Source organism: Taudactylus pleione, unplaced genomic scaffold, assembly GCF_031769625.1.
Source record: "Taudactylus pleione unplaced genomic scaffold, aTauple2 ptg000157l, whole genome shotgun sequence".
In the NCBI taxonomy this organism is placed as follows: Eukaryota; Metazoa; Chordata; class Amphibia; order Anura; family Myobatrachidae; genus Taudactylus; species Taudactylus pleione.
The window spans coordinates 1,478,293-1,493,671 of NW_028284559.1; the positions used below are offsets into that span (position 1 = coordinate 1,478,293).

Genomic DNA, 15,379 nt, shown 5'->3' on the forward strand with positions numbered 1-15,379 from the left:
CTCCTATTCTGCAAGCAAGTTTTTATCCATTTAACCATCTTAGAATCCAGTCCCAACTTTTCAAGTTTATTTATCAGTCTGCAATGTGGGACCGTGTCAAAAGCCTTACTAAAGTCTAGGTAACCTACATCTACGGCCCCCCCTTGATCTATTACTTTAGTCACCCAGTCAAAAAAATCAATAAGATTTGTTTGGCATGATCTCTCCCTAGCAGCCCATGTTGTTTGGGATCCTGTAAATTGTTGGATTTGAGATGTTCCACAAGTCTTTCTTTTAATAGTGATTCCATTACTTTCCCTACTACTGATATAAGGCTCACTGGTCCGTAGTTATGGTGGCCAAACACGGTGATATTCAAAAGTTGGTAAGATGAGTTGTACGATTTCCCTTGAAATTATTCCCTTTAGATCCTGGACGATTTGTTTTAAAAATACAAGATTTCACATAAGACTTCACATAAGATTGCAAATCATACACGATATGTTGAGGTCTCTCTGCAAAACCATCTGACCTGCGATCCAACTAGACGACGGCGGGGACGCGCATCGGGGTCGCAGAAGACTCAAAATACAACTATTTTAATAAGATTGGTCTGTCCAACCTGTAAAAACTGACCAAATTGTGTGATCAATTGTCTTGTGTATGGCCAGCATAACTTGCCTTCTCCTTGCTTCCAGTTTTGAGCAGTGGGATTACATTTGCTTTTTTCCAGTCCTCTGGAATTACTCCTGTAGCTAGTGACTGGTTGAATAATTCAGTTAATGGTGTTACCAGCACCCCTTTAATTCTTTTAGTATCCTTGGATGTATCCCATCTGGCCCCAATGATTTGTCCACTTTCAGTTTTGTCAGTTCTGTTAGGACCTTTACCTCTGTAAGTATACTTGTATCCAGGGCAGCCATCAGGGGGGACTGCTGGGACTGTAGTACTGGGCCCGGAGAGAGAGGGTGCTTGGCTGACAGTGGCAAAAAATGCCCCGGGGGGCAGCAGGAAGGGGCAAGGGAAAAAGCATCAGCGCTGTGGCATTTTAACTATCTACTGGAGTCGCCCGTGATCTGTGATTGACTCGCGGAACGGCATCCAGTCAGGAGCAGGAGCTCCTGATCAGCCAATCAGGAGCGACCAGCACTGTTCCCCCCAGTCCAGCCAGCCAGCCTTTCTTGCGCCCCCGCCAGTTCAGCCAGCCAACCTTCCCTGCGTTGCCCCTCCCCCAGACCAGCAAGTCTTCCCTGAGCTCCCCCTCCTAGTCCAGCCAGCCAACCTGTCTTCCATGCGCCCCCTCCCCATGTCCAGCCAGCCTGCCTGTCTAATCTACCTCTCTCCTACTGCCCTTTGCCCCCCTGGACCAACCGGGGGGGGGGGCTGCCTATTTTGTTAGTACCGGGCCCCAGAATTTCTGATGGCAGCCCTGCTTGTGTCTACCTCATGTATATTCTTGCAACTTAACTGTGGCCCCTTTCCCTCTCCTTCTGTAGTGAATACCGAGCAAAAATAACCATTTAGATGATCTTGTCTCCCTCCACAAGACTCTCACTGTCTGTCTTCATTCTTATTATTCCACCATTTGATTTTCTTATTTCATTTATATACTTAAAAATTTTTTTGCCCCTTTACTTACTGACTGGGCCATTTTCTCTTCAGCCTTTGCCTTTGCACATCTGATCACCTTCTTGGCCTCCTTCCCTTGGACATTCTTCGTTGTCTTCATTATTCTGAGATTGCTTATATTTCCTAAATGCCTTCTTTTTTTTGCTTTCACGCTTGCTGATACTTCTTTTGTGAACTACACTTGGTTCCTTTTCCATGTGCCTTTCCTAACCCTTTTGATACAAAGATCTGTTGCTTTCAGTATTGCACTTTTTAATTTTATTATTTTGTATTGAAGTAGTTTTTATGTTGTTTTTCACATACATTGCTTGCTACCCCTCCTCCAATTTTTCTCATTCTGTATTTTCGAAATAAAGTATCCCAGTATAGCTATGTCCCTGTCATGTTTTTCATTGCACCATGACTCCGTAATAGCTACAATATCCAGATCATCCCTAGTCACTATTGCTATTAGCTCTGAGATTTTATCGCCTAAGCTCCTAGCATTTGCACACATAGGGGCATATTCAATTGTGTGGGAGAAGAGAAAAAAACCTGCACCTGCGAGGTTTTGCCTGCAGGTGCGGGTTATTTGCTATTCAATTAGGTGCGTTTTGTTTTTTGCACGCCGGGAGGTTTTTTATACTCGCACCTCCAGAGCAAGTGTGTTTTTTTCTAAAATCGCTAATTTTAGGAAAAATCAGTGGGACTAATGACTAATTAAGCTTTTGGAAGTTTCCAATTAGCTTAATTAGTCACCAATACTCACCTTCCGAAGTGCTGTCTTCTGCATCCAGCGTCGGGACCCGGACTCCAGCAGCAGCGGTGAGTATGTCAGTGTGTGTGACTGTGTGTGCGTGCATGAGTGTGTATGTGTGTCTCCCCCCCGTGTCAGTGTGGCCCCCCTGAATGGGTGCTGGGAGAACTACATCTCCCAGCAGCCCTTGCCCCTCCCTTCAGGCCCTGGAGCCTGCCATCAGCCCCCTCTCCAGTGAGAAGATAGAGGGGAGGCCACCGGGTGCCGCGGAGACCCCCGGGCAGGTAGTGCAGAATTTTTTTATTTTATTTTTTACGTGATGCGGGGTTTTCAGAGCTGAAAACCCAATGATCACTTTTTTTTAATAGGGTACCGCGGGTATCGGGAGCGCGCATACCCACGGAAATCCAAAATTGGGCGCAAAGTATTTTATCTCGCTAAACCTCGCGCCCAATTGAATATGCCCCATAGCTCTAAGCTTTTTGTTTGTGCATCTCTTAGTTCTAGGCATGTTCAGACAGTACATTTGTAATAATATGGATTTTTTTATTGTACCTGGTGGTAGATGTTGTTCAACTGTTTTTTTAACTGTTTCATAAATTGCTTATAATACACGGCTGCCATCATCTTCTAGACTGATTCTAAACTTAATGTAAGTCTGATTGAGACATGCTACAGCTAAGCACAAATGCCCCACTAATCAAAGAAGAAATTTAGCACTGGGTCAGATCCAATTGCTTATGCCTGGCATATACTCTACAATTATCTGTCAGATATCTGTCAAATCTGACTGGTGGGAAGGAAAATCTGGTCCGTTTTCTAGTGTTTGGGAGCAAATTTCTATTGTCATTTGCTCCCATACAATACCATATTTTCATTCCAACCACCCAGATTGGACAGATATCTGACAGATAATTGTATAGTGTATGCCCAGCATTAGCAGTCAATTCTAGGAATTTGGTAGACAACTATGGGTCTCATTCAGACCCACTCGCGAGCGCAGGACGCTCGCAAGCGAGTCGATGGTCCCCAAACGTGTATGCGCACGACGGAGGGAGCTCCGTCGTGCGCATGCGCGAGACCCTTGGCTGTCGCTCCGGGTCTCGCACCAAAGGGGGCGTACTGTCGATGGTGAGTGACACCATGCCCCCTTTGGTGGGCGTGCCGGGGGCGTGGCTGCCAGACGTAGGCGTGGCTGCCAGACGTAGGCGTTCCCATGGGAACGCCTACCGTCTTGGTCCGGGACCACTGACATCACTAGTGATGTCAGTGGGAGTGATTTTGGCTCTGATAGAGCCAAAATCACTCCAGGGCTTGCGGCCACAAGACCCTACCGCAGGGTCTCGTTGCAAGCCTGATGGTCGCGATGGTCTTGACCATCGCGACCATCATCATGGACGCACGCATAAGCTGTGGGTGGTAACCCACAGCTATGCGAGCGTCCAAGAGGCCGCTCCATTTTTAGGTAGGAGGGCCCTGATTCAGAGCGTCTGGCTCTGAATCAGGCCCAACATCCATACCTACCATTCCAGCAGGCACAAAATGATCTGTTCCTGAACTTCCCTCTTAATTTATGATTGCCATCACTTGTTTTAAAACACCTCTTTTTTATCAATTAACCAGCACAGATGACAGCAATCATAAAAGTAAAGTCCAGGATCAGAGCATTTTGTCCCTCCTGTAATGAGTCATGTTGGCTGGTATGTATATTACCTCTGTCCAGGGCCCCCTAAGCCCCATAGAAATGGCACCCAGTATAGCTACGCCCATGCCGGGGATTTCCTCTCCGGGGAGCATCAGATCCCAAGGTCAGGTGTGGCAGCTCAGAGAAGCATCCCTACCTGTCATCCAGCAGAGTTCTCAGCAGAACTCTGCGTAAGCAATGCATGGGAAAATTACTGCTAGTTAAGAATACTAAAAATATGTCCACTCCTTGGGCACAAACACTCCCCTCCCCCCCAAACTGAGGTGTTTTGCTCTATGGGATGTAGAAGGGTAGGAGGCAGCCCGCTAACAAGTTTAAATTTGCACTTTGGCCCTCATTCAGAGCCGTACACTCTGAGCAGAGCGCACGCTCTGAATGAGGGCCGCCCTCCATAATTATGGAGCGTCCTCCTGGACGCTCGTATAGCTGTGGGTCACCACCCACAGCCTATACGAGCGTGCAGTTTGATGGCCGCGATGGTCTTGACCATCGCGACCATCGCCACTGCGAGCCGGAGCCTGCGGTTGAGTTTTTCAACCGCAAGGCCCGGAGTGATTTTGGCTCTATCAGAGAAATCCCAGTTCACTTTTTATTTTCATGATTATTTATATTACTGATTCAAAATGCATTTATTTTGAAATTCTTACCACTACAATATTCTGCAATGTCAGGGGAAAAAAAAACATTTTTAAAGTTTTTTCTTATAAGTAAAAAGTAGACAACACTTTCTAACATACTTAGTAGAAGCACCTTAGCTGCAAATAACAGCTTTAATGTTTATTGTGGTTAGTCGGGGCCATATTAACCTTCCAGGTGGAAAAAAATCAACATGGCAAACCATATGGGTATATCATACCCAGTGGCGTATCTATAATGGGTGCAGTGTGTGTGGGGCACACGGCCCCACACCGCACACACTGCACCCATATTATTTTGGACTTACCTGTCCGTGGTCCCACGTCGGGTGTCTGCGCTGCTCATAACACCGGAAAATGGCCGCCACGGCCATTTTTCCGGTGTTCTGCGCATGCACAGTAGATTCTGGACACTAGAGTGTACCCGGACTCTACTGCGCATGTACAGAATGCCGGGAAAATGGCCGCCACGGCCAGTTACTGGCGTTCTGCGCATGCGCAGTAGACTCTGGGCACACTCTAGTGCCCAGAGTCTACTAAGGCTCCGGTGGCTGGCTAGCCGCATCAGTCGGCTGCTAGCCATCGGGGAGAGAGGAGGGGACCCCGCACAGGGAGTGCACACGGGCCACCTCCTCTCTTAAGACGCCCCTGATCATACCCCATGCTATACTTCAGTATAAGTATATTAATTTAGTACGACAGTAATTCCGACTGTCATAACAGCTATTCTTGTCCCTTAAGGCATAAAAATAAAATAATTAAATGGGAATAAACTCTTGAATCTTTTAAAACAAGAAAACAAATATAAAACTATTTCTTATGAACTAAACTTATAAGTCTTCTAGTAACAACTTTTTTGAAAAAGATTTATGGAACACATTTGAATCATAATTTTTAGTAAAAATTTAATTTGTGAACAATTAGAAATTAAAATAAACGTAGTCAACTTAGTTACTCTCGACTAACATCAAGGCAGGTGCCAAACCAGGAGGGGAATGAGATGCCCACACATACTTTCAGTGGTGTAACTAGGGTATTTGGAGCCCAGGGCAAATTTGAAAAGGGAAAAAAAAAAAAAACCCCAGCCGATGTGCGCACGGCGATGGCGCGCGTAGCAAAAAAATGGGCATGGTCTCTTAAAAATGGGGCGTGTCAACATGACACACCCCTTTATTTTCAAACTGAACATTCCTATCCATATGCACCTTAACCCCAGTAGTACCCCTTATACAGTACCCCCAGTATGCAGTTGTGGTCCCTCTCATGCAGGCCCATAGTAGTGCCCCTTATACAGTATCCCCAGTAGTGGTCCCTCTTATACAGCCCCCAATTAGTTCCCCTTACTCAGTACCCCCAGTAGTGGCCCCCCCAAATGCAGTGCCCCACGTAGTGTTCCCCCTTATGCAGTCCCCACAATGCAGTGCTCCCAGTAGCAGTATCCCCTTATGCAGTACCCTTTATATGGTGCCCCCAGTAGTAGTCCCCCCCCTATGCAGTGCCCTTTTATATAGTGCCCCCAGCAGTAGTCCCCCCCATGCAGTTTTCCCAGTAGTGGTCCCCTTATGCAGGCACCCTGTAGTGATCCCCCCTATCTAGTGCCCCCTGTAGTGGTCCCCGCAGTGCCCCTAGCAGTAAGCCCCTTATATAGTGCCCCCAGCAGTAGTCCCCCCCCCTATCCAGTGGTCCCTGTAGTGGCCCTTCCTATTATTGCCCCCAGTAGTGGTCCCCCGAGTGCAGTGCCTCTAGTAATAGGCCCCTTTTAGAATGCCCCCAGTGGTAGTCCCCAGTAGAGTAGCCCCCCACCCAGTAGCCACCCCCCTCCCCCGTTGTGCAGATAGGTTAAAAAAGAAATAAATATATATAAAAATATACTTACCTGATTCCACGCTGCTCCTGTCCGCGATGCCGCTCCCGCCCGCCAGTCCGCCCTGGCTGGCGCGCTCTGCATTATGGGACAGACGTCATGACGTCAGTCCCATTACCCACTGCAGGAGCCGGACGGAAGTCCGGCTCTTGCAGTGGGTGCTGCAGCAGTCAATGAGAGTCTATCTGACTCTCATTGGCTGCTGTTTAACACACGCATCACCGCCAGCGCTGGCGGCGACGCGTGTGTTATGCACAGCCTGAGCCCGCTTCCTAGCGCTATTGGGCAAGCGCTGAGGGGGAGGGAACGGGCTCAGGCGTGCAGCACAGGACCGGCGCTGGAAGCCTAGCGCCAGTCCTGTGCAAATGTGTAGCGCTGACCGCACTCATTGCGGTCGGCGCTACACTGGCTAACTAGGGCGGGCCGGTACCGTGGCCGGCGGATGTTAACCCATACTGTCTAGATAGCTTCCCACAGCTCCATGATATTTGTAGGTGCAGGATCTTGGGTGCGAATGGACCTTTCCACCACTTCCTATAAATCCTCATTTGGTTTCATGTCGGGCGACCGTGATGGAGATCTCTAGAATTCTCCTCGAACTAATTATGGACAACTTGGGAGTGATGACATGGTGCATTATCCAGATGGAATATTTAATTGTTGTGGTGTACATGAAGTCCATGAAGAGCTGCAAATGGTCATGAAGCAATGCAACTTAGCGGTTACCGGTTAATGACATGTTCAGTCGGACCAGCGGACCCATCCCATGCCACGTGAACACACACCACACAAGGTTTCTATGTGCCCCAGGCAAAACTTCACACTACAGCCCCTGCTCCCTACAATAAATAAAATCAAACTCACATGCTTTTGACCAAGTCTTGCCCACAATATTTGTGTGCAGAGGGGCCCACTGGAGATGTACCTATAGGGAACACACTTCTAAAATAGCCAAATTAAATTCAGAGGGGTTCCCAAGTATGCGGCAGGTGTTTTCTTCATTGCGGGAGTAGCGCCAGGTGCATTTTTACAGAATTTTTAAAAATCATTTTAGGGACTTAAAAAAATGCTTACCCCCATTTTCATGTACCCCAAATTTCATAGCAATAGTTATTTTTTTTTTTTTTTAAATCAAAGTGCTATTCTTCACCCCTTCTTCATAGCTGCAAATATGCACCTGCCGCGGAAACCCCGACTTCCTTCAGCAGGTAAAAATGGGGGTACCCATAGTGATCTCCCATGTCTGGACATCTTTAGGGGGGTCCCTGGAATATTTCACGAATATTCCCGTTTTTTTGCGATACTTACCTTTCAGCCGGCTCCCGTTTTCGTTGATTTCTAATTGAATACAGGGATAAAGTGGGCACGCGCCCGATACTTTATCCCCGGAAAACCTGCGATGTGGAGCGAAAAGTCAAGCACAGACTTTTCGCTCCCAAATTGAATATGGCCCTATGTCTACTTTATTTCACCGCTGGTGTCTTCAATCCCATGCAGCTCTCAGTACAATCCTCCATCTGTCACCTGCCTACAGTTCACACCAGTGGATTCTGCCTCATCCGGGTTGCCTCTGTGTAGTTACCTTACCTCTTCCCCTCTCTGTATAGTGCCCCTGTGCTGAACTCCTGTCAACCCAGTGCATATACTCTGGAGCACAGCAAGCAAAGAAATACTTATCCATGCCTCCAACGCTACAATACCACCCCTAGACAGCTGCCTCTATCTATCTATCTATCTATCTATCTATCTATCTATCTATCATTATTTTCAAATATAATTTTAGCTTAAAATAGGCATACCTTACATTGTCAAATCAGCATATACAGTTGATAAATTACACTTCTCTACAAAATGGTGACCTTTTTACCAAAGCTGAATGACTTCACAAAGGCTGTTTATGATGTGACAAGTCACATGGTCACCTCCTGGATGCATTTTGCCATTGCTATCTATCTATTTATAATTTTTTTTATGATCTATCTAGTTATCCTTTAGGTTAAAAGAAGCTTACATTACAAGGGCAGTAGACATATTAACAGATACAGCTGATAACTAACAGTTCTATAACAATTCACATGATCAGTCTATTGAGGTTATAAATCAGATCTTACCTCCATTTCACTAATTTTATATATCTAACCTATCTATCATTGTTTTCATATAAAATTTAGATGAAAATAAGCATACCTTACATTGTGACATGTCATATCAGCAGATATAGTTGATAACTGACTGTTTCTTTACAAAATGGTGACCGTGCTACCAAAGCTGAGTGGATAGATAGAGGCTGTATATGATGTAACAAGTCACATTGTCAGCATGCTGAGGTGAAAAATTACATTCTCCATGCATTTTGCCATTTCTATCTATCCATCTATCATTTAGGTTAAAATAAGCTTACACTACACTGGGCCTGATTCAGCAAGAAATGCACGGATGCAGACGCACGCAATCGGACGATTGTTGCATACTGCACATGCATATGCATCGCATTGCGCATGGGCGAACTAGCTACTGCGATGGGAACTGCGTTTGCAGAGACTACGCAGACCCAGAGCACAGTGATTGACAGGAAGTGCCATTTGTGGGGGGTGGTCAGGCAAACACAGGCGTGCCTGTGCGTTTGGATAGCGTTTTAGGGGCGTGCATATTTAAGCCCTTGCGGAAACGGACGAAGCCTGAGGTCTAGTTGCACGCAGGAAGTGGCAGAAATCCTGCGTGAAGTCAGGTCAACCATTATTATGCTAATGTGTTCAATGGTTCTCGATGTTTTCGCTGTCTTGCTTGGTTTAACAGGATGCACGTTAAAGGGAAGTGGGTGGTATTGTTCTGCGTGCGTAAGTATTTATTAGCATATACTTGCAGCGGACGGGTGCGTGCGTCTGCATCCGTGCGTTCCTTGCTGAATCAGGCCGACAGTCAGTAGGCATAGTAACAGTTACAGCTGATAACTAACAGTTCTATAGCAAGTCACATAATCAGTATATTGAGTTTATAAATCATATACTACCTGCAATTCACCAATTCTATCTCTCTCTATCCATCCATCTACTATTATATGTGTATATAACATTTAGGTTAAAGTAAGCATGCCTTACATTATGACATATCATAGCAGCAGATACAGTTGATAACTTACAGTACTCTTCAATATGGTCAGGGCCATATTAACAATGGGACAGATGAAGCTATAGCTCTAGGCCTCAATATAAAAATAGGCTCATCATCAACATGATGATGACTAGCTGCCTAGCCATCACACAGTCAGCCATAAATTATAAGTATTAAAATTGTTTTACTAGTTTTCTCACAAAATTATAATTGTTTTATAGTTTTATGTATTTAGGGAGACAGTGGGGCTGATCATGTATGGGGTGTACACATGCACTGGATTATAGTTACACCCACACAGCATTGATTATAGCTTCTCCCCTTCTCAGTACAGGCCCTTGAATATTTTCAGCCCCAGGTACATGTGACCCTTAATCTGGCACTGGAGGCATAGACACTACAAGTTTCTCAGACGGTGCCTCTTTATGTGCCACCGAAGTACATACCCAGATCTGAGACAAAACATGGCAGGCTTCCTATAGCAGTGGAGAGGTGAATCCAGTTACCAAAGGCAAATTTGGGGAGGTACACAATGTCCACCTGGAAAAACTGTACTTGTGACCGTCACACCACATTATAGGTGCATGGCTGACTCCAAAATATTGCTAATACACAGGTTACAAGATAAATGTGTGAGAGCAGGTGGCACAAACTAGATGACAGTGGAGTGTCATGTCACCTATTTAAGATCAAAAACACTTTTAAAAAGTGCTGTATATAATTGCTCTTGTGCTCTGTAAGATGTTTTTATATTATTATTTCACTCCACTTTACCTTTTATCTCACCTGTGTGGAGTAGTAAGTTCCTCATTGTGCTCTTCCTTTGACTTCTTTACCTTCACTCTATCCTGGCTTTGCTTAGTGTGGCATAGAATATTGGGATAAGTGAAGCTTGGGCCACACTATAAGGTGTTTTATGTGTTTTAGAAATGCCTCCTTCAACACTGATCAGGAATACAGGGCTACCGTGTCGGAAACAGGATGTGTTTTGATACTACACAGATCTCTTCTCTATTATGCAGGTCCCTGTGCATCTTTCTTCCAAGTGAGATTTGTGGTTTAGCTGCAGGCTCTCTGTCCTTCAGGCAGGCTTTTTTGGGTTGCCTTCTGGCACTTCTTTCTGTTTGCTTTGCTCTTAGAGTTAAAGCAGTGTTTCAGGTTTCATCTAAATTTAGTTAACACTATGGGGGTCTGTGTTTCAGGCAGTCGTGCTAGCTTCATTCATCTCTGGATAGCTATTCCAACCATTAGCATCTGCAGTCTGGTTAATGCAAAATGACAATGCCATTCTTACAGAAGTTCTATTGGGTTTTAAGATAAATTAGATTTTTTATTTTTTTTGGCTTATCACTTTAGAAACACCTTGAGTGTTGGCCCATTGTGGCAGTGAAGGGTTAATGGACACTCACCATGTCTCATCTCTTTCCTAGCAAGCATTTTTTTTTCCCCAGCACAAATGTGATTGTCATCAGAAGCCACTGACTGTTGTCTAGCATTAAAGTCCTGTATTCTCTGTGACGGGTGGAGAAGGGGGGTAGGCCAGACATCCTACTCTGAAGCGACACTTTGTTGAATCTTTAAAGGCCGTCAGTTGCGTAAAGCCAAACCCGATTGGGCAATTTGCTAAAATATTAAAAGCCCAGCCTGTTAAAGCTTTTACTGTGCAGGGCAACGCGTCAGAAAGTGTCCGCCGTGAAAGCAAATAATTGACTTTCTATCCTCATGCCAAACACACAGCACCGGTGACTAAATTCACATTGCTTCTACTTCATTGCAGATCCTAATAGCAGCTCTTTGATATTAAGGGACAGAAAGGAGCCGAGAAACACTCAGCAGCAACTAAAGGGAGCTGATCAGAACTCCCGCCTTTGAAAAATTAACATGTTCCAGTGTAAGAGAAGACAAGTGTTGTACACACTGCAATTAGCTGCAAAGCTTCCTCACCCAGACGCTCTGAGATATAGGCTTAAAATGTAGAGCATTATTTTAAAGGCATAGCAACATCTAATTGCATCATACAGCCACAGTGGGACTCGTATGTTCGGTTATAATATAATATCATGTTTTAAAGTGTTTGTAGATGAGCACTCACCTCAGCAGACTTTCCTGTAATGTACATACTATAATAAAACTATACACAAAAAAAGCACAAATATAAAGAGCAGTGTATCGCTTGGCCCCATATTAAAGCATAGGTAGGAGTCGGCAATGCTGCAGACTTTAGGAAAAGAGTGGGGTGGGGTGGGGTGCCTATTTTGGGTATGTGTGGTGCGGCATGTGTCACTCAGAAGGGGAGCATAGAGCCAGACTTCGAGGATTGTGATGGATGTCTGAGGCCCCATAGCAACCGCACACATGATACTATATCCATCTTGGGAGACCGGTCTTTGGTGTGTGATACAGAGAACAGTGAGAAGGTACACAACATGCAGCAACGTAGTTTTTCAACTAAAACAATGGAGTGCAGCATTGAGGAAGAATGTGATATATGCTATGATTAATTACCTACCTCCTGGCTACAGAATAACAAAGTTATTTTAAAACTGGAAATCTCAGTTACCAGTCTCATGCCTTTCATTGCACCTTCCTAGGTTTTGTAGCACTGAGCTGCTGGACAGCAAATACAAACATCACAAAAAGATTTGTTGGCTGTTCAAACACTTCCCAGGAGAGGGTTAAAAGTATCCGGGATTTTGACCGTTAAAGTGAGAAAACTAAAACTTATCATAACTTTATTTTACTTTAACACTAACAGTAACTGGAGGAGATGATCGTGGCCATGGCAGAAAATGTACAGTGGCTCAATGTTTGGGATTTAACACTTTGTCTTATGTAGACTGGCCCTGATTCAGAGCCGGACGCTCTGACAGAGCGCTCGCTCTGAATCAGGGCCGGCCTTCTTGATTTTTAGAGCGGCCTCCTGGCCGCTCGTATAGCTGTGGGTGACCACCCACAGCTATAGCGAGCGGCCAGGAAGATGGTCGCGATGGTCAAGACCATCGCGACCTTCGGGCTTGCGACGAGACCCTTGTGGTAGGGTCTCGTTGCCGCAAGCCCTGGAGTGCTTTCGGCTCAAACAGAGCCGAAAGCACTCCCACTGACATCACTTGTGATGTCACTGGGGCCGGCCCCAGACGGTAGGCGTTCCCATGGGAACACCTCCATCTGGGCAGCCACGCCCCCGGCACGCCCACCAAAGGGGGCGTGCTGTCACTCAACATCGACAGCACGCCCCCTTTGGTACGAGACCCGGAGTGACGGTTTGTCCGTCGCTATCTGGGTCTCGCACATGCGCACTGGGCCACCATCGACCCACTTGCGAGCGGGTCTGAATCAGGCCCTCTGTACACTAATCAACAGTAAAAGATGCTAATCATTTCCTTGACACATTACATTCTGCACACACTAGTAAAAAATAATGAGCCCAAGGTGTTTAATACTTACTATTACATTGCTTTCCTGTAAGCACGAAAAGCTATAGTGATTACATTCCTCAAAGTTAACATGGTTACTTTTTAAGGGGCCTAACTGTGAGAGCAAATTACATCTTAAGCCAGGACATGTCATGGCATCATGATGTTATATCAGCTTTGGAACAAATTTGCTAAAGGAGTTTTGTATTTTTGATGATATAGATTGCCATGCTTTTTTACTAGATTTTTAATAGATGATCTATAATTTGTCAACAGACACGATCCCTTGCTCATGGCTGGAAGTGATCAGATAGATAACATGGATTCCAGCAGTGTGAAAAGATATGACTCTACCGGTATGTTCCATTGGAGTCCAGCGAAGGAGATGGAGAAGGTTCTGTTGGTGAGTGTAACTGGACAAATTGTTCTGAGTTGTTTTGTTTCATATTCAATATAGCACTTATTACTATTATCTTTTATTTATATGCCACGGTATCCGCGGACAACTTGTTGACATTCAGAATGTCGACAGTCAGAAGGTTGATAGCCAATGTCTACGTTCATTTAGGTTGACATGGCTAAAATGTCAACACATTCCGAATGTCAACATGTATTTTTTTGTTGATTTTTAGTGTTAGGCTAAATAAGTAAAAACGAATGTCGGCATTCTAGTTGACATGTTAAACTATGATAGTCTGCCTGTGTCAACACTTTTAACCATGTCAACATAGTGGTATGTCATCATATTGTATATTCAGATTATCGACATGTCAACATTTTGAGTGTCGACAAGTCATACCACACCCGACTCCACAAGGGGTCCGTAGCCCCTTACAAAGTACACAAACAGAAACAGTGTTAACAAAACAAGAAGATACTTCCGGTACAGGGAATGGGATTGAAATCCCGACAGCGGCTGCCCGACAGGATCAAGATCCTGATAAGTACCGTAAGTACCCTATCCTCCCCTGTCCCCCCCTATCCCTCCCTTAGTGGTCCCTTAGTGGTGTCTAACCCTAACCTCCCCCCCTATTGCCTAACCTTAACCTACCACCGGGGGTGCCTAACCCTAAACCCCCCCTTACCGCTCCAAAAAAACCTAACCCTCCCAGGGGGGTTCCTAACCCTAACCCCTAACTCATCCTGTGGGTACATAACCCTAACCCTCCCCCCTTGGGGTGCCTAACCCTCCCCCCCAAAACCTAACCCCACTACACATCCCAACCCCCCCCTTGCGCGGCTAACGCTAACGGTGCCCCGGACTTATCTTTATTCGGGATGTCGTCCTCGGCGTTCCGGAATCAGGATTATGATTGGCATTTCAACGCCTATAATAACTCCCTAGCCAGCATTCCGCTGTCGGGATTGCGGCCGCCGGACATGACTACATCCCCAGTACAGAACATAGTTGCTGCACCAGCAGTCGTATTACCCAAATGCATGCCATACATATGAGAGACCAGTGGTCGAAGTGGGGCGGTATACGGCGGTATGACATACCGCCACTTCCCGACCCCACTTCATTTTAGCCGCAGAAAAGAATGCACCAGCGCTGGGATGCAGTATGGCATCCCAGCGCTGTAACAGCGGCGGAAATGTGTAGAGATGTGTCCCGCAGGGGACACATCTCGATCGGCGGCAGCGGACACGCTGGCATGTAGCCGGGACAAAGCATCCGGTCCCGGATACAGTCAGCACACACTGGCCACCAACCAATCGCAAGGCTCGCGGCCGCAAGCCAATCACAGGGCTCACAGCCGCCAGCTAATCACAGGACTCGCGGCAGCCAGCCAATCACAGGGCTCGCGGTCGCCAGCCAATGAGAAGCTGCCAAGTGGCAGCTTATCATTGGCTCGCACAACTGCACCAGCAACGTGGGACCCGGTGCTCCTGAGTCCTGGCAGCTCCGTTCCAGCAGCGCACTGAGCGCAGGACAGAGGTAAGTAGTGAGAGGGAATAGAGAGAGGGGAGGATGTGAGAGGGAATAGAGAGAGGGGCAGGCAGAGGGAGGAAGGCAGATAGGATTGTAGGGGGTGACAGAGAGGGAATTAGTGAGAAGGGCAGGGTGTGAGAGAGGGGAGCAGGCAGGGAAAGTGGGGTGGGGGGGTGAGACGTACAATGGGGTGATATGGAAGCAGGGGCCCAAGGGGAGGGGGGGAAGAGATTAATTCGCCATACCCCCACCTCTAAATTCCACTTCGAGCACTGTGAGAGACCATAAGGATTTTGTTGGAGGCGACTGTACTGTCAGGATTTAGCTCTGAATGATAACAAAGGGCAGAGCACAGCTACCATATTGGAACTATA

The 15,379-nt window shown here is 46.2% G+C and overlaps 1 protein-coding gene across 9 annotated transcripts in view; it reads left to right on the forward strand.

Moving 5' to 3' along the window:
* Positions 1-15,379, forward strand: part of KCNMA1 (potassium calcium-activated channel subfamily M alpha 1) — a 636,705-nt gene that overhangs the window by 539,054 nt on the left and 82,272 nt on the right. For all 9 annotated transcript variants that reach the window (XM_088474944.1, XM_088474945.1, XM_088474948.1 and 6 more), the window contains one exon: positions 13,349-13,475. In XM_088474944.1, coding sequence (XP_088331070.1) covers positions 13,349-13,475 — 127 coding nt within the window. The remainder of the gene's footprint in view (positions 1-13,348; positions 13,476-15,379) is intronic.